Source organism: Artibeus jamaicensis, unplaced genomic scaffold (genome assembly GCF_021234435.1).
Source record: "Artibeus jamaicensis isolate MK-2021 breed Jamaican fruit bat unplaced genomic scaffold, CSHL_Jam_final scaffold_1019, whole genome shotgun sequence".
In the NCBI taxonomy this organism is placed as follows: Eukaryota; Metazoa; Chordata; class Mammalia; order Chiroptera; family Phyllostomidae; genus Artibeus; species Artibeus jamaicensis.
Window position 1 is genome coordinate 2858892 of NW_026522025.1, and position 19340 is coordinate 2878231.

A 19340-nucleotide genomic window follows, 5' to 3' on the forward strand; every position below is an offset into this window, starting at 1 on the left:
GGGTAAGAACTGCTACCCTACAGGGAAAAAACATGACTATTGCCCAGGAACAGTGAAGGAAAGACCCTGACCAACATTTTTTTTGTATGTAGTATTATCTGTAAATCATATGTTTTTAATTCAGGGAATCTTACATTTTCAAAATGATTAAAATCCCACTGTGCAGCATCTCCAAGTGAATTAAAAGGTAAACTAAACAACTCTCTAAATATGCTTTAAACTGATGCACATAGATCTTGGTAATCACTTTAACTATTTAAGTACACACTTCAACACTTTAAAAAATGGTAAGAATAGTATCTAAGAAGAGGATTTGATTTCTCCTATTAAAATATAACCTTATACAAAAAACATGAAAAATTACCCACAAAACTACTGGTATTTTTTCTATTTAAACAAACAGGACATGACTAAACACAATCAAGCTTTCTCCATTCTCACAGTTCTTAAGTACTTTTCTTTGCTTTCTCACCCTCCTCTTTCTCCAAATGTAAGTATTAGGAATGGAAACTCCCTTACTTCTGGCTTGTATTCAAAAAGAAGCTGGTCTCCAGTGAGGAAGTCCTGCAGTGGGTATAGCTGCATGTTTTCACACATGTTTTCCACATACTCAACCGGATCTGTCTGTAAAGAGGTAAAATTATTTCGCATTAGAAACTCTCCATTATTACCCTTAATTTGCCACAGATACTTTTCTCTTAAAAAAACAAAACAACAAAAAACAACGAACCAAAAGCTTCTGAACAGATAAAACCAAATTTAACTGTAGTTAAAGAAACTGATAGTCAGAATTTCAAAAAATAATTAACTGGAGCTACTAGCTTAAGGAGCTTTAACCTAACACCCCCCTAATCCCCCACCCTGAGCCCTACAACACACCAGGCTCTAATTACGTCACAGCCTCCTCATGAGAGCAATTACAAGACTGAACTGTAAATGCTTATTTATATGCCAAGTGTCCCACAATGCTGTGAGGTCCCTAAAGGCAGGGTCTTCATTATTTTGTCACTGCAGCACTATCACCTGAAAGCCATCTAAAAGCTATTTGTAACCATGAATCAAACTAATGTAAAAATCAAAATGTATTATTAGATAAAAGTCTTCATGTAAGAAGTTATATTAATCAGTATATTATTCAAATTTAAACCCCAGTTCTCTAACCTGTGAAATGGAAATACTCTTCCAGAGGAAAGCAATCAGTTCAAGCATGTGAGTACCCAGATGCACAGAATCTTGAACGAAATGGAACCAAGTGATTCCATTCCCACACTTTGTAATGAGGACATATACTCAGATTGTCTAGGTCATTTGTCCAAGGTCACACCGTAGAAAGTAACAGGCAGAGTTATGTAAGAGAAATGACTGGTTGCTTCTCAAACACACCCCAATGGGGACCAAACTTGCAACAGGAATGTACACTAACTGGGAATAGAACCAGTGACATTTCAACTTGCAGGACAACATCTAACCAACTAAGCCATACTGGTGAAGGGTATGTTTAACTTTTTAAGGAACTACCAAACTGTTTTCCAATGAAGTGCACCATTTTACACCCCCACCGGCAATGTATGAAGGTTCTAATTTCTCTACATCTTCCCCAACACTTGTTGTCTATCCTCTAATTTTTCATATACTACAAACTTTTACTATCTTCCATTACTGTTATATTGTTCCTGTTTTTCTGCCTACAGAAAAGCACTTAAACAGCTTTTCTCTAGTTCAAATAGTTGACCTATAAGACATACTGAATCCAAGTTCCTATGCAAAATTGAAAATTTTTTTAAATTTAAAAAGAGACCACTTTGAAAGAGGCATTCCTTCCTATTTACCTTTACTGATGAGGACTAGAAAAAAGTCTGACAAGCAGACACTTCAACTTTGTTTAAAAAGAGTATACATAAATGCGAAAATAAGCTGAGTGACTAGAATTAGTTTAGCAGTTCATACAGACACAGACCTTATCAATTTGTTCTGACTTTGCGCTGATTCAGTTTTCATTTAAGGTGTTTTGGGCTCATGTTTTAGAATCAAAGTAAGTATTCATGAATGTTGCTAAAAGTGAAAGAAGTGAGCTATAAAATGCCGAGATGTCAGTAAACAAAAATCTTGAAATGCCTTGCTTAAGAAGGAGGTGAAGAGACAAAGAAAATATCACTCACTCAACCAATGCTAAAAAGCAGATCCCCAAGACTTCCGCCAAGATGGAGGCGTAGGTGGAAACACTGTACCTTCTCGCAAAACCAAGTTGAAAAACAACAAAGTTTTAGTAACAAAAACATAGCCAAACCATAAAAAATTGAACTATACGGAAGTCCAACAACAATGAACCGTTCAGCCAGACCAGTAAGAGGGATGGAGCCAGCAGCAGAACCGTTTCGGACAGGAAAGATCCCCCAACCCAGGTGCACAGGCAGCCGTGGGTGAATCCCAGGTGTGGGGTAGCAACAGGTGGACCCAGTGAGGGTGCAAGGTGGCAGGCTGACTGCGGTCACACATTCACACGCAGATAAACCAGCAAAGGGGCTAGCAGTGAGAAGGGATGCACAGGCCCCAGAGGCAGGAAGCAGCAGAAGGGACCACCATTGCCCCTCTTTGACCCCGCCCCCAAATACAGTGTCACAACTCAGCAACCTGGGTGGCCCTGCCCTGGTGAACACCTAAGGCTCCCCTCCTCATACGTAACAGGCACAAACAGACCAAAACATGGCTCAAGAAGAACTCAAAAGCCACAGAGCTGATAACTCTAAGTGCCCAAGAAATTGCCAACCTATCAGATGCACAGTTCAAAACACCGGTGATCAGGATGCTCACAAAACTGGTTGATTTTAGTTACAAATTAGAGGAACAAATGAAGGCTAAACTAATTGAAATGAAGGGAAATGCACAGGAAACCAATAGTGATGGAAAAAAAACTGGGACTCAAATCAAGGGAGTGCAAATCAAGGGACCAGAAGAAAGAAAAAAAATGACCAAACAAAAATATGAAGAAACAAGAATTCAAAAAAATGAGGAGAGGCTTAGGAAACTCCAGTTCATCTTTAAACGCTCCAACATCCGAATTATAGGGGTACCAGAAAAGGAAGAGAAAGAGCAAGTGGAAAACTTATTTGAACAAATAATAAAAGAGAACTTCCTCAATCTGGCAAAAGCAATAGACTTCTAGGAAATCCAGGAAGCTCAGAGAGTCCCAAAGAAGCTGGACCCAAGAAGGAACACACCAAGGCACATCATCATTACATTAGCCAAGATTAAAATGAAGGAGAGAATCCTAGAAACAGCAAGAGATAAGGGGACAGTCATCTACAAAGGAGTTCCCATCAGGCTGTCAGAGGATTTCTCAAAAGAGACCTTACAGGCAAGAAGGCGCTGGAAAGAAGTTTTCCAAGTCATAAAATCCAAAGACCTACATCCAAGATTGCTCTATCCAGCAAAGCTTTCATTTAGAATGAAAGGGCAGATAAAGTGCTTCTCAGATAAGATCAAATTCAAGGAGTTCATCATCACCAAGCCCTTATTATATGAAATGTTAAAGGGACTTACCTAAGAAAAAGAAGATAAAAAAGATGAACAGTGAAAGGACAGCAAACTCACAGTTATTAACAGCCACACCTAAAACAAAAGCAAGCTAAGAGGACAGCTAGATCAGGAGCAGAGCCATAGAAATGAAGATCACATGGAGGGTTAGCAACAGGGGAGTGGGAGGAGGAGGAGAAGGGGGGAGAAGGCACAGAGAATAAGTAGCATAGATGGTAGGTAGAAAATAGATAGGGGGAGGGCAAGAATAGTAGGGGAGATATAGAAGCTAAAGAACTTGAGATACATGGTCATAAACTAAAGGGAGGGAATGGTAGGGGAGGGGGTGTGCAGGGTGGAGGGGAATGGAAGGAGGGGAATAGAACAACTGTAATGGCATAATCAATAAAATATATTTAAAAAAAGCAGATCCCCCCCAAAAGCAATTTGTGCATCACTTATGACTGTATCCCACAATTCTTGTTCCCACTCCCTCCTGCCACAGTTCTGGCCCACATGTTGACACTAGAGCCAAAAAGGACTGTGAACAAAATCACTCCTGATAAGGTAGATGACAGGATTCGAGGTTCTATGCATATCAATTAATAGGGAGGAGTGTGTGCAGGAGCCTCTAAAGGCCAATATAGGTCATAGCAGCTTTTTTGTTTTCACAGAGTAAGATCATTTCAATTTCAAGTGACTTCAAGTATATAGAGCAGATTACATAGGAATCAATAACAACTGGAAACTTATAGTTTTTGTGATCTTGTCCTCATGTGCTTAAGTTTTCTCTACTTATAGTAGATATTCAGGGAATCATCTTTGGTAATGATCCAAAAAGGCAGGTTCCAAGATACCCTACAAATTGGTTCTAAATCACAGGCTCTTAATCTAGGATCCATGAACACCTCCTGTAACATATCAGTAGACAAATTCAGGACGGGGGGTCATGTAAGAATGTGGTTGGGAAGAAATTACATATTTATTTTCACTAATCTCTAATTTCTCATTTTTATTCAATTATGAATATGGCAACAAACCATAATACAACAGTATTAGTAGCATCTATGACTATAACCATAGAAATCACGATATAGTTGCAGATATCTTAAAATATCATACTCATTGCTATCTAAAAATTGTAATAATTGTTAGACCTACCATTAGACCTTATCAGTTAATATACTAATAAAAAGATTATATTTTACTATTTTGAGTACTTTATTTCAATATCTTTTGTAAACAATGTATTTTATTTTATGTACTTAGAAAAACTATTTACAAACTGTGTAACAATTAACAGTATTGTTTCAATGTTAAATTGAGTTTGACGATTTTAGTCAGAATTTGCAAGAGAATACATTTGTTTTTAGCAGATACATGCTTAAAAATTTATAAAGTACAATAATATCTATGATTAAATTTCAAATGTTTTGAGGAAAAAATACATATACCCACATACAGATATATAAAGAGATAAAGAAAAAATAAAATATGGCAAAATAGCAATTGGTGAATCCAGGTGAGGAATATACCAGTGGTCACTGGACTGCTATGGCTGTTGGAGTTAAAAATTTGGAGGGAAAAATATTCTGAGGAGGAATACACAGGTTTAACAAATTTCCAAAGGGATCCAGGACCCAAAAGGTTTTAAAAAAAAACCCTGCTCTAAAATTCTTACTTTTCAGCCTTATATAATACCTTTCTTTCATGGACCCTATCCAATACACATGTAGGATCATTAACTTTTTCACAGTACTCCAGGGTACCTTATGTGCTTCCCATTGCTTAGAATGTATCCAAACCATACCCATTTTTTTGTTTCTTTAAAAACAGATTTTAGACTTCCGCCAAGATGGAGGTTTAGCTGGATGTGCCTGCCTCCTCACACAACCAAGTTTAGGGACAACTAAATATTAGCATCACAAAACACAACCAGAACACGGAAAACTGAACTTTTCGGAAGTCCGCTAACAACAAATTCTTCAGCCTGACCGGTAAGGTGCGAAACCAGTGTCCGGTGAGGACTTACAAAGGAGGGCTCGGTCGGACCGGCGCGGAATCGGCGCGCGAATCCAGTTACGCGGGTTCCAAACCCAGGATTGGACCTGGTGAGCCGCCGAGCAGCCCACCGGGGGAGCGACACAGTGGGGAGGCGGTGGCAACGAATTCACTCTGGCTGCGCGCGAGTGAGGGAGTAAGCGGTTGGACCAGCCCGGCGGCAGCAGCGGCGGCGGCGGCGGCCATTTCCCGCTCTGACCACACCCCCACATACAGCGTCACAACCCAGCGACCTGGGACTCCAAGGCGCCGCTTGTCCCACTTAAAGGGCCAGAACAGACCAAAAATGTCACAGGCAGAACTCAAAGCCCCAGAGATAAATCTAAATGACGAAGAAATAGCAAAACTCTCAGATGCACAGTTTAAAACACTGGTCATCACCTTTCTCACAGATTTGGTGGATTACAGCCACAAATTAGAGAAACATATGGAGGCTAAATTAAGGGAAATGAATGGAATTCCACAGGAATCCCATAGAGATGAAAAGGAAACTGGGACTCAAATCAATGCAAGGGTCCAGAAGAAAGCAAATAATGGACAAGCAGAAAAGAGTCAAGGAGCAAGAATTCAAAGAAATGAGGAGAGTCTTAGGAACCTCCAGGACATCTTTAAACGCTCCAATATCCGAATTATAGGGGTACCAGAAGGGGGAAAGACACAACCACCAGTGGAAAAACTATTTGAACAAATAATAAAAAGAAAATTTCCCCAATCTGGCAAAGGGAAATAGACTTCCAAGAAATCCAAGAAGCCCAGAGAGTACCAAAAAAGTTGGACTCAAGAAGAAACACACCAAGGCATATTATAATTACATTAGCCAAAATTAAAATGAAGGAAAGAATCCTGGAAGCAGCAAGAGCTAAGGGGACAGTCACCTACAAAGGAGTCCCCATCAGGCTGTCAGCAGATTTCTCAAAAGAGACCTTACAGGCAAGAAGGGGCTGGAAAGAAATATTCCAAGTCATGAAATCTAAAAACCTACAACCAAGATTGCTCTACCCAGCAAAACTTTCATTTAGAACGGAAGGACAGATAAGGTGCTTCTCAGATAAGACCAAATTCAAGGGAGTTCATCATCACCAAGCCCTTATTATATGAAATGTTAAAGGGACTTATCTAAGAAAAAGAAGATAAAGAAACATGAACAGTGAAAGGACAACAAACCCACAGTTATTAACAACCACACCTAAAACGAAAGCAAACTAAAAGGACAGCTAGAGCAGGAGTGGAAACAGAAATGAAGATCTCAAGGAGGGTTAGCAACAGGGGAATGGGAGGAGGAGAGGGGGGGGAGAAGGTACAGAAAACAGGTAGCATAGACAGTAGATAGAAAATAGATGGGGGGGGCAAGAATAGTTTGGGAAATATAGAACCTAAAGGACTTGAGACACATGGACATAAACTAAAGGGGGGGTAATGGTGGGGGTGGGGGGGCAGGGTGGAGGGAAATGGAGGGGGGAATAGAACAACTGTAACAGCATAATCAATTCAAAAAAATAAATAAATTTAATTAATAAAAAAAATAAAAAAAAAACAAAAACAGATTTTATTGATTATGCTATTATAGTTGTCCCATTTCCCCCCTTCATTCCCCTCTATCCTGAACACCCTCTCCCACCCACATTCCCCCTTTAGTGAATGTCCATGTGTCTTAAGTTCTTTAGCTTAAACATTTCCCACACTATTCTTGCCCTCCCCCCTATCTATTTTCTACCTACAATCTATGCTACTTATTCTCTGTACCTTCCCCCCCCCTCCTCCCACTCTCCTGTTGCTAACCCTCCATGTGATCTCTATTTCTGTGATTCTGTTCCTGTTCTAGTCGTTTGCTTAGTTTGTTTTTGTTTTAGGTGTGGTTGTTAATAATGGTGAGTTTGCTGTCCTTTCCCTGTTCATATTTTTTATCTTCTTTTTCTTAGATAAGTCCCTTTAACATTTCATACACTAAGGGCTTGGTGATGATGAACTCCTTGAACTTGACCTTATTTGAGAAGCACTTTATCTGCACTTCCATTCTAAATGAAAGCTTTGCTGGATAGAGCAATCTTGGATGTAGGTCCTTGCCTTTCATGATTTGGAATACTTCTTTCCAGCCCCTTCTTGCCTGTAAGGTCTCTTTTGAGAAATCAGCTGACAGTCTGATGGGAACTCCTTTGTAGATGACTGTCTCCTTATCTCTTGCTGCTTCTAGGATTCTCAACTTCATTTTCATCTTGGGTAATGTAATTATGATGTGCCTTGGTGTGTTCCTCCTTGGGTCCAACTTCTTTGAGACTCTCTGAGCTTCCTGGAATTCCTGGAAGTCTATTTCCTTTGCCAGATTGGGGAAGTTCTCCTTTGTTATTTGTTCAAATAACTCTTCCACTTGTTGCTCTTCTTCTTCCCCTTCTGGTACCCCTAAAATTTGGATGTTGGAACATTTAAAGATGAACTGGAGGTTCCTAAGCCTCTCCTCATTTTTTTGAATTCTTGTTTCTTCATTCTTTTCTGTTTGGTTGTTTCTTTCTTCCTTCTGGTCCACTCCATTGATTTGAGTCCCAATTTTCTTCCCATCACTATTGGTTCCCTGTGCTTTTTCTTTCATTTCACTTAGTGTAGCCTTCATTTTTTCATCTAATTTGCGACCCAATTCAACCAATTCTGTGAGCATCCTGATCACCAGTGCTTTGAACTGTGCATCCAATAGGTTGGATTTCTCTTCATTGCTTAGTTGTATTTTCTGTGGAGCTTTGATCTGGTCTTCTGTTATGTATGAGGGGCAGAGCCTTAGATATTCACTGGGGTAGGGCAACCCAGTTGCTGGGTCGTGATGCTGTATGTGGGGGCGGGTTCCAAGAGGGAACAATAGTACTTGCTCCCCTCTCTGCTGGACTTCAGTCCCTTTCAATGCTTCCCCCAAGCAAACTGGGCCTTTCTGATGCTGATTCCTGTGTGGGTGGGCTTGTGTACATTCTAGGACCCTGTGAGTCTCTCCAACAATCTCTCCTGTGAGGCTGGGAGTCTCTCCCGGCACTTCAACCCCCACAGGTATTTTCAATTGGTGTTTTGAGGCTTTATTTCCCTGCTCCGGGACCCTGAGTTGTGCAATCTGTCTTGCTCCCCAGTTTCACCTGGTTTATCTGAGAGAGAATGAGGGACTGCACGGTCAGCCAGCCATCTTGCACATCGTGCCCCACTTCACAATCACGGTTTTGCTGGGTCTGCCCGTTGCCACCCCACACCTGGGGTCCACCTGCTGCCATCTTGCACGTCTGGGTTTTGTCAGCTGCTGCCTTGTGCGCTAGGTGCCACAGCTTTCTTTACCACACATCAATGTTTCTCTCCCTCTCTTTCTCCCTCCCTCCCTCTCTCTCTAAAAAAATAAATAATTAAATAAAAGAGGAACAATGTCCACACCAGTTTTCACAGAAAACATTCAAAAAGAATTTGACTTCCAGTACCTGTTCTTGGTAATGAAACTCATTGTCCTCAATTTTTTGAATCTCTTCAAAAATTCTGTGAAAGAAGAAAATTATAATTAGGAGACATATTTAAAATTTTCATTCAAATCATCAATCAGTAAGAGAAAAGAAGCATAAAAATAAACAGACTGACTATTTACATGTAGAGAATAAGAATATGGAGCCAGTAAAGAAAAATAAGCAGCGAATGCCTGACAAATGATCAAAGCAGGACTAGAACATTGTCTACTGGCAGCCTAAATGCTAAAACATACTAGGACTGACTTCTGGCCTGATTCTAATAAGTATGTATTACCTTTTGTCTGGGCCTAGAGTCTGCAGCATTTTTAAATACTGGAAAACAGTATGAGCCACCTAAGGACAAAACATCTGGTTATATTTTTGTACAAAGTGATATCTATATATTAAAAATGCTCCATTTTAATTACTTACCTCATAGAAATGTTCATAACCCTCATCAGTCAATGTAATAGAAATGCTGAATACTGAGTAAGTAGAATTTTGCTCAAATCCTGTCTCACCATTTCCACCAAATAATGCAAGAGCCCAGCATCTACAGTTAGAAAAAAATTTATCCAATCAATATATGGAATTAACAGTCAACGAATACATCAAATTAACAAAATAGGTAGGATTTCTATGTAAAATTTGGGAAATTCAGCTTTTGATGCAAAAATGCTTTCCAATAGTAAGTTTAAGAGCTTTCAATAAAACTTTAAAAGCACAAAGGTCTCACAAGGAATTGTAGCACATTGAGGAATCACCAGAAGAAGTAGCCATATGTATTTGTTTACTAGAAACACTAATATATTACAAATAGTAAAATATTAAGTTTTATAAAGCCATACTAATTTTATTGAACAGCAAAATGTTAAAAACCTAAAATAAAGAGAAAGCCAGAATAGAGATGGAAATTTTAATAAAATTCAGCAAGGTAGAAAGGTTATACACATCTCAAAGCATTTCACATCTATTGTGTAAGGCATATAAGTACCTAATAACATTACTCTTTATTACCTAGTTACTACCTTGCCTTCCCAGCTTTTTTTGAATGTTCTAGTACACACCAATGTTTTAAAGTACTTATTTTAATTATTTATCTACCTTGCTTTCCATTCTTGAATTAGTGTATAGAAAAAATCAAACAAAGAATGACTTTAATGTATTAGTCCTGATGCTAACGCTCTATTTCTATCACTTGGCTAGACAACTTAAACGAATGCCTAAATGCATGAGGAATCATTCTGTTAACATGACTGCATATACTGTTCACAGTTCCACATACTTAGGTATTATGATTCATCTGACCAAGGAAATTCTCCTTAGTCTACCTTTTCGGTTGTAAAAGCTTAGAGATCCTCAGCATTTAAATAGCTAATATTCAAATCTAAATTCTTGGTTAGAGCTAACCTTTTATGTAACTCTGGAATCTATTAGCTTATGATTTTTAAAATTCTGTGTACAACTACTTCCAACATGGGCTAAAAGGGAGCTTCTGAGAAAATACACACATATAATACCGCCATTAAAATAATCTAGGTTATTAAAGTAACTGTAATTAAGCATTAGATTTGATTCTAAGCTCCTGGCAGATAAAGCAAAAAGAGAAAAGAGTGGCTTACATAACACTTATTATTTATTGTTTTTCAGAGATGGCTACAATTCATTAGTTGAATACTTGCTTTTTTCTAAGGTAAGAAAGAATGCTGCCTTTGCCTTCATGTCCAACCAGCCAAGAGATATAATGAAGTGGCTTCACCCTTTTAAAAAAATGCTGAGGTCAGAAATTTTAAAAAGTAAGGTATTAAAACACAAGAAAACCATATTTCTGTGAATATGATATTTGAGAATATGATTATAAACTTATTCTCACATGAATTCCACTAAACGTAAAATTATAATTAATTTGATAGTAGGAAGATAAAGACAGAACACATGGTAAAATTTAACTTCATCTGAAATCTCTGAATGAGTATAATCACTCCAAAATTTAAGACTTCTACTTTTCCTTTCAGACACCAAACTTCTCTTTTTGGTAAAAATCATTCATTTTCTTTTACTCAAAATGGAAATAATACAGATTCTTTATCATTTTAGAACCTAATACAATATAAATCATTCTGTATCTGTAAAAGCCTATTCCATCAGACTATGGTAAATGGAAATGTGTTGCTTTAAGGGTCAGAAAATCTAAGTTACAGTTTTAGCTTTTCCTTTGAGTAAATACTCTTGAGCAAAAATCTTAGCCTCTCTATATTTTTTTCCCTCTTCACTTACCTAACTACTTACTCATGGGATTTTCATGAAAATGCAGTAACAGGTACAAAAATGTTTTATTATATAATAATACACTAATAGTCTGAGTAGTTGTATATATGTTATCATATTGTCTTTTCCCACTGGATTCTACTATAATTTCAGAAATATATTCCTACCAAAACAAAATATAGAAAAATATATTGGGTTAGGAAATCTAAACATTCTTAAATTTTAAGATTACGGCACAGAACTATTATCAGTAAACTTTTAGAAGTCAAGATATAATATTATGACTTCAACTATGTTAAGCAATCTCCAAAACCCACACAACATTGTTTAAAGTCTGAATCTGAATTACATCTACAATAAGACTGATGCAGGGGAGCCCATCAGTTAAAGAATGAACCCAGCTGATTACATGATACTTGCATCTGAACAAAGCTAACTGCACTGTATTTGATACCTCTGGAGAGATAAAACAGTTGCTTCTTTGTAGGAAAAGGGCTACCACAAAAAGCTAATTTACTAGGAATTCCCATTTTTGGGAATGCAAAATAACTCAGGATGAGTATCACATTTAAGAAAATTAACTGTACACACACACACACACACACACACACACACACACAAAATAACTGACAGGAAACATACAGAAATGTTAATCGTCTTTGGAAAACAGAACCATGAATGACTTTTTCTACTCTTCAGTAATTTTCAAGATTTCTACAATGAATTACCTTAATAATCAGAAGTTAAATAAGTTTTGTTACTAGGAAAATTAGAAAATGCAAGAAAAACCAAGGAAATAAAATGTTTCATATTCATTATTTTAATATCTGAACTACATAAAATTATTGATTTTAGACATATCTTTGAGGAGACTAAGAAAAGAAGAAGCAGAGCTTTACTTTTTACCTAATACCTTTCGTCCTATTTTAATGTTTTATATAAGCATGTACTATTTTTACAGTAAAAATTCAAAACAAATGAATAAACTTTTAAATATGCATGTGATAATTTTAACACTTTGGGTGACACTCTAACATAACTAAACAATCAATGTGTATTTTTCATGTATTATCCTCGCACCAAAAGCCAATAGACAACACATGTTCTCTGTTTTCTTACTGCAAGTGTCCTGTTTTTACTAACTTTATAGGACTTGAATGTTTGAATACTCTAATATATACATTTTTTAAAAAGCAATTTTTACTGAGATTAGGCAACATGCATTACTTCCCTTCTGCTTATATGTGTATCCTCATGATTTTATTAGTAATAGTTTTTAAATATGTTAAATGTTTATATGTTTATTGGCATTTGTTTTTAATTAGAAAAGCATTTGTAGGCTTTGGCTGATCCTTACCTTCAAAGAATGTCTGGATCCATGCTATAATGCTTAAATAAGATAACTGTATAAATAAACTAAAATGTTCTCCTAATTTGTATAAATTTGTCCTAACTCATTCCCAATTCCTTGAGACTTATGCTGTAGTCATATTCTAAACTCAAAATTATTTACTTTTGACAAGATAAAACTAAATGGTCACAACTGGCAAACAAATAGTAAATTAATAAACAAACAAACAAATATTGTGCTCAAAGTACTAAAGAAAATAATTACAAGAGTATTCACACTATGATACTTAATTTCAAAAAACTTGGGAAAAAGAAAACCAGTTATAAGAAAACTCTAGTTTTATACCCAAGAAGACAGTAAACTATACAGCAAGGCTTGAAATTTTTACTAGTGAGGTCCCAGTTTACCACATCACTTGAGTTTATACAATAAATCCAGAACCCCCAGATTCAAACCATTTAATATGCTTTAAAAATATAACTGTCACCCAGTAAGTAATGGAGTAAATTTGCCCTTGAACTCTTACCTGTAATGTTGTTGTTGAGGGGGAAGTGCCCATGTGATGGTCAGAGCATGAATTTTTCTAATTGGAACAACTAAAAAATATTTTTCAGAAGAACAGATATGAGAGTTTCACCATAACTTTTACTATGTTACACGAATTTTTTTAATTCAATAAATTTCATCCTCCATTAAACAGGGGAAGGTTAAATACAATGCAATTATTATTTCAAGTTGCCAATTTTCCAATTTGAATAATGTAATTTTTGTGACTTTCGTTTCAATTTGGTTTCACATGTAGAGAAAGCATGGATAAAAGAACTATCAAAATATTAAATGTTCCTAAGGATGGATCCCTTCTCACAAGAAAGAATAGAGGACTAGGAGTCAGGAGCCCCCTGGTTGAAATCCAGCCCTACCTCTCTCTTGCAATACATGTTTATATCATCTTGAGAAAAATCACTTGCATTTAAATCTTTTTGGATCTGTTTTCTGATGGTAGGTTAGTAGATTAGACTAATGTAGCTCTAAGATTGTTTCCAGTCCTATTATTCTATGATTCTATGAAGAGGAAATCTAAAAGCCAGAAAGAATACAACCCAAAATCAGCCAGCTTAGCTATGGAGCCAACCAACAGCAGACTGAGGGTGTGACAAAACAGTCACTTATGAGAGGGAGGGAAGGGGAAAGAGACAGGCAATAGGGCAAAAGAGGAGGAGAAAGGAATACTTAGGCAACTAGGATAAAGAGAAAAAAAACCTTGTCATGATAAAAACAGCAAAGGAAAAGAAATGGTGAATTTAGAATGTTTCTGCAATATTTGTTATGGGCAAATTGCTAAGTAAATTACAGTATAATTACATGATAGCTCACTGGGCAGTTATTACAAATGTACTATTAAATGGAAAAAAGGAAGAGATAGAAGGGTATATGCTTTACAATCTCAACTGCATTAAGAAAATATAATCACAGACACTCAAAAGGAAATTTAGCAAAACAACTTCTCTGGATGGTAAGATTTAGGGGTGATTTTTACCTCCTACTGCTTCACAAATTTTTCTTCACTTAACAAAAATTGTTTTTATAATCAAGATACAAGAAAACAATTTCCAAAATGTTTTCCCCTCCTCTATTTTTTTCTTTTTAAAAGCAAAAAAAAAAGAGAGAGAGCAGAACATAGATTACATGAATGGAGAAACAAACAAAAACACAAAGAACAAAAGGGAACAAGGGGAGAAGAAGAAGAAAGCATGAAACAAACTCAAGTAGCAGTAGACCAATCAATCTGCTGCTAGTCAGTGGCGAACTGGACCTGCCGTCCACCTACTCCCTTTGCAACCCAGCAGTAGTTTCTGTTGTGCTCTCATTTCTGAAGAAAATTGGCAGCCTCAATTAAGTTTTAGAGAATGTGCTAAAGTTATTTCAAACAGTTTTAAACCTTTGGTTCACGAACCTCTATAAAGTTTGTTAAATGCTGGTGTGTCAAATGGATCCGTTAAATGGCCAAAGTTTGGTTTGGGTAACCCACTGAAAATAAAACAAATATATTAAAATTTAATTGGCAAAAGCCTTTATAAGCAGTATCTCTAGGGATGCCTAACTGATAGGTATGTAAAATTTATTCTACACACTCCTGGCTGAAAAGCATTCTACACATAAGTGAATAGATGGCAATAAAGCCACAAAATCCTGGGTTAAGAATCCCAATTCTTAACCTCAGTCCCAATGACTCAAATACCATTAAAACTCATGAGATATAAAACAATTAAAGGGACTTCCCCTCCCAATATTTACTGCCTCTCTCAGCAAATTCATTTTCAGTTCTCCTATACAAAGTCATTTGAGAAAGAAAATTTATACTAAAGATAATTTTTAAATTCAACAAACAGATATGGATTATTAGGTATAAAGCACTATATTAAGCCCTTTGGTATTTACAAGACTTGACTCTCTTTCTAGAGGCTTCCCATCTTGTTAAAGGTACTGTAACTATTATTTCTTCTAAAACATGGTCAATATGAATTAATATTAAATATCTAGAAGAAGTTTTAATCTTTCTTATTAGGAACAAAAGTTATTAGTGAATAATATTAAAGAAAAATATTTAAAATGCTTATCAGGAATTGATAGGATCTAATGAATCCCTCTATTAAATTATACCTCTGATTTTATTAGTAAAGTTTCACAATAAAATGTTTCAATCTGCCACTGACATTTTCATAGCTCATCAATTTTCTAATCAAAGCAAACAAAAATAAATAAATAAAGACCTACAACTTTGGCATGGCTTTTATTATCTTTCCACACACAAGAAGTACTGCTAATTATCAATGTAAAATAACATAAAGCCAAAATAATAATAATAATCAGTTGTTATTACAAGTTCGTCTAACATTTTTAAAGCTAAGTTTTCTTTCATAAATCTACAACAAATTATATCTTAAAATTAAGAAATGCAAAAAGTCTACCTTATTCACCTGCTGCAAGAAAAAAATCTGATGTCATTTATTTTACAAAACTGCAAACTGCTGACCTGGCTGGTGTGGTTCAGTGGGTTGAGCACTGGTCTGAGACCTGAAAGGTCACAGGTTCAGTACTGAGTCAGGACACATGCCTGGGTTGCAGAGGCTAAGTCCCCATTTGGGGGAATGTGAGAGGCAACTGATCAATCTTTTTCTCACACATTGATGTTTCTCTCCTCTTTCTCCCTCCCTTCCCCCTCTCTAAAAAGTAAATAAATAAAATCTTTTTTAAAAATGCAAATTGCTAGGAGTGTGAAGAAAGACTTAATTGCTTCACCATTAAAGTTTTTGTATTCTTTGTAACAAAAATGTAAAGATAAAGTGTCAAATATTTGTATTATTTGATGAATTAGAGGTACACAAAAAATGGCTTTCTGAATTGAAATGCTATACAATTTCTGATAAAAGAATATGACTTTTCAGACAATATGGAAAGTCAATCATCATCTAAAAGATTATTTCTTTTATGGGGAAAAGCATTTCAAGTTCCAAACAACTGAATTAAACAACCTTTCAGAAGACAATTTGTTATGAGGCAGGGATACAAAAATATATAAATATATACATACATATATATATCTATATATACACACACACATTCTGCCTCCCAATATAATACTTGCTTTCATATCACAATTTCAAACAGTTTCCACAGTAACAGAAAAGTTCTGAGTAAATATAAAAAGACGTAAGTTCTTCAGAATTACTGCTTACTGTCAGTTTACAAGCTTATAAATTTTGAACTACATAAAATATGGAAACTTAGGTTCTCATCTTACTTTTCCCACTCAAAAGCTATGCAATCTTGCTAAACCACTTTAGGTCCTAATGACCTGTTTTAAAAACAAACCAAAAGAAAAAAACCTTTGGAACTCTTACAAGAAGATATAGCTTCTTTAACTCTAAAGGTGTATGATTTATGAAAGTAAATGTCTTACTTGTTTGGTATCTGAGAGAAGATTTCAGTAACCCACTTTTCCAAAGTATCCAGTGTTTCTTGGGAGGGAGGGTGGGGAGGAGACAAGAAAATGCAATTAGATTTCTCACAGATCTTTAGCTATAAAACAAAAGGGTTTTTCAATTTAGGTATATAGGGCCAAATCCTGTATACATAATTTCTGTCTTCTAATTCTTTGCTTATTATCTCATAGACAATTTATTTGAAATTTCTAACAAAACCAGAGATCAAAATGAAAAACCTTTTAGCTTTATCCAGTGACTGATCCACCATTTTAGCTCCACCAGACACACGGATTTCACTAATTCTCCAAAGAGATGCCCAAGGATATAAAACACAAGGTGAAAAATACACTCACAAAATTCTGAATTCATTCTATACTATTTATAGATATTTAACTCTTAAAGAGTATAATAAATGCTGAAGCTCCAAAATCAATTGACTCTATACTCTTTAAGATTCTCATCAAATACCTGAGGCTTATTTTAGAAATTTGCAACAATCATTAATATGCTCTTGTATTTGTCACCACAAAAAAAGAGAATGCAAAAGAAACAATACCTAGTTGAAGAAAAATGCCATGCTCATGACATATTTGGAATTAATAATTAACTAAAAAGTTTAAATTATTATGGCATACTGAATATGAAACTATTTTAACAAATGTAAAAGAAATCTAAATGCCCATCTGTAGTTGTAACAAAAGAATCTACCATATCATATCCATCACTCTAAGTCAACTTTAAGTGGACTAATTTTGATTATAAATACCAAAAAGGTTTTATATTTAAGTGCCAATTCAGCTCTGATCTTCATTTTGATAAGAACCCAATTTTTTAAAATGAGAATATTAGGGTGAGAAGATTAGTTTAAAAAAAAATAATATGCAAACTTATAAGGTATATCAAAAAGTATAGTTTAGCAACAGATTGACTTTGAAAAGTAGACTAAGCTAATTGAAATGTAAAGAAAACTACTGTTATAGACCGCTCTGCCTGATTTTAGGAATTGTATCTCTACCCCACGTGGCTAAGGGCGAGAGACGACCTTTGGAATGCCAGCTGCAGGGGACAAAGCCTGTCTCTGGTAGCAAACGCTGCCTCAGTTCCTCTCCTTGCCCCCAAAGCTTGGTCGGAAGTCAATGATGGGTAAGACCCCTCACAGCAGGGGGCAACCTAAGCCAGACTCGATCACTTGGAAGGCCTTCATGGAAGGACTGGGGAGGGGGCTGCAACAAAGAGCAATGGACTCTTGCTCGACCCCCTCCCCCAGCTTTAACAAAGCCCCAAGTCCCCATGTCCTCAGGGAGAAGTATTTCCTGGCTCTAATCCCCTTAAGCCTGAATACCTGATGGGGAGAGGTACAGCTCCTTGCCTTGCCCGAGGGTGCCCTGGGGAAAAATCTGGCATCATAAAGACTTGCCAATTAACCCGTGAAATCTGCTCTGCTAAGAGTGCTTTTATTCATATGATAAAGGTCTGAGAGGAAATGGGTATGTCTTCCAAAGTTTCTGCAACTCTCTTCCTGACAGACACTGACTCAGACTCTGAAGCCCTCAGATCTCTTTGTAATGTTATCTACTGTTTGATCCTTGCCACCCCGTATTCCTGTGTATTACAACCCAATAAAAGGCTATGGAAGAGGGCTCTCGGGGCCTTTTTCTCCTTGGAGAAACTGGCCGCTGCTGGCCTTTGTCTCCCCTGAAAAACTGGCCACAGCCCACTCCTCCTCCCCCAAACAGATCCAGCATCTCTCAGCCATATGTACTCAATCACGCATGTCCGTGGCACCGGGGGGACTCGTGGAGAAGTTACCCCCACAAACTACCATGATTTCTTTAACGAGAAAAAGTTAACACAAGTTCCTAAAGATAAAAGAAGGAAAAGAGTAGAGGTGCTGATCAGTATTTTGCAATAGCACCATGATGGAATTCAATTCGTCCTACCATTTTACTGGACCCTATATAAGGATGAAAAGAGAGACACCCTCCACTGTAAGAGTTTATAATCAATATGGATTAAACTCAAAATGAGAAATAACAGAGGCAGTAGCTGAATGTGGCTCAAAAAACCAATTTATGACCTACTATTACATTAGTACACTCACAGGCTAGCTTAGAGATAAGACCTATATCTACATGAGAAAAAAATATGTTGATAATCAAATGATTTTGTGCTTCCTTGAGCTTATCCAATTGTTATGTGACCTCTAGAAATTCTCATTCCCTTTAGTTCATAATTAGGATCAAGCACTTAAGTAATTAACAGTGCACTTACTGCATCACTGACCAAGGCAAACAAATCTGAAGAAAACACTACTTCAGAGTAATTCTAAGGGCCGTTGTAGGTAACATTACCTTTGGACTGAACCACTAAAGTCATATAATGAGCAGAGTAGTAACGCATCCAGAATTCTCTCAGTCTAGTATATGTATCAATATTATTCTTTTTTGGCTCATGTTTGAGAGTTTCAGCATTTCCTGTAAAAATATGAAAAATATAGAAATAAAGTTTGCTTTGTTCAAAGTCTCTATACCAATAAGACATCCTCTGCTATTATATATAATTAATGAAATAACCCAAGTGACTCAGGATATTGAATCAATATATAACAATATTACTATAAGATAAAAATTCCCAAGAAACAATTTCAAAGTATATTTAACACATAAGAAATTAATATCTAGTTGGTAAAACTTTAGTCAC

General features: G+C 36.4%; 1 protein-coding gene across 4 annotated transcripts in view; it reads right to left on the minus strand.

Annotated features, from left to right (window-relative positions):
• NRDC (nardilysin convertase) overlaps positions 1-19340 on the minus strand; it is a 68600-nt gene that overhangs the window by 19545 nt on the left and 29715 nt on the right. For all 4 annotated transcript variants that reach the window (XM_037148759.2, XM_037148760.2, XM_037148758.2 and 1 more), the window contains 9 exons: positions 18992-19114; positions 16616-16673; positions 14609-14682; positions 13181-13250; positions 10718-10795; positions 9468-9588; positions 9331-9389; positions 9015-9069; positions 520-624 (listed from right to left, as the gene is read on the minus strand). In XM_037148759.2, coding sequence (XP_037004654.2) covers positions 520-624; positions 9015-9069; positions 9331-9389; positions 9468-9588; positions 10718-10795; positions 13181-13250; positions 14609-14682; positions 16616-16673; positions 18992-19114 — 743 coding nt within the window. The remainder of the gene's footprint in view (positions 1-519; positions 625-9014; positions 9070-9330; positions 9390-9467; positions 9589-10717; positions 10796-13180; positions 13251-14608; positions 14683-16615; positions 16674-18991; positions 19115-19340) is intronic.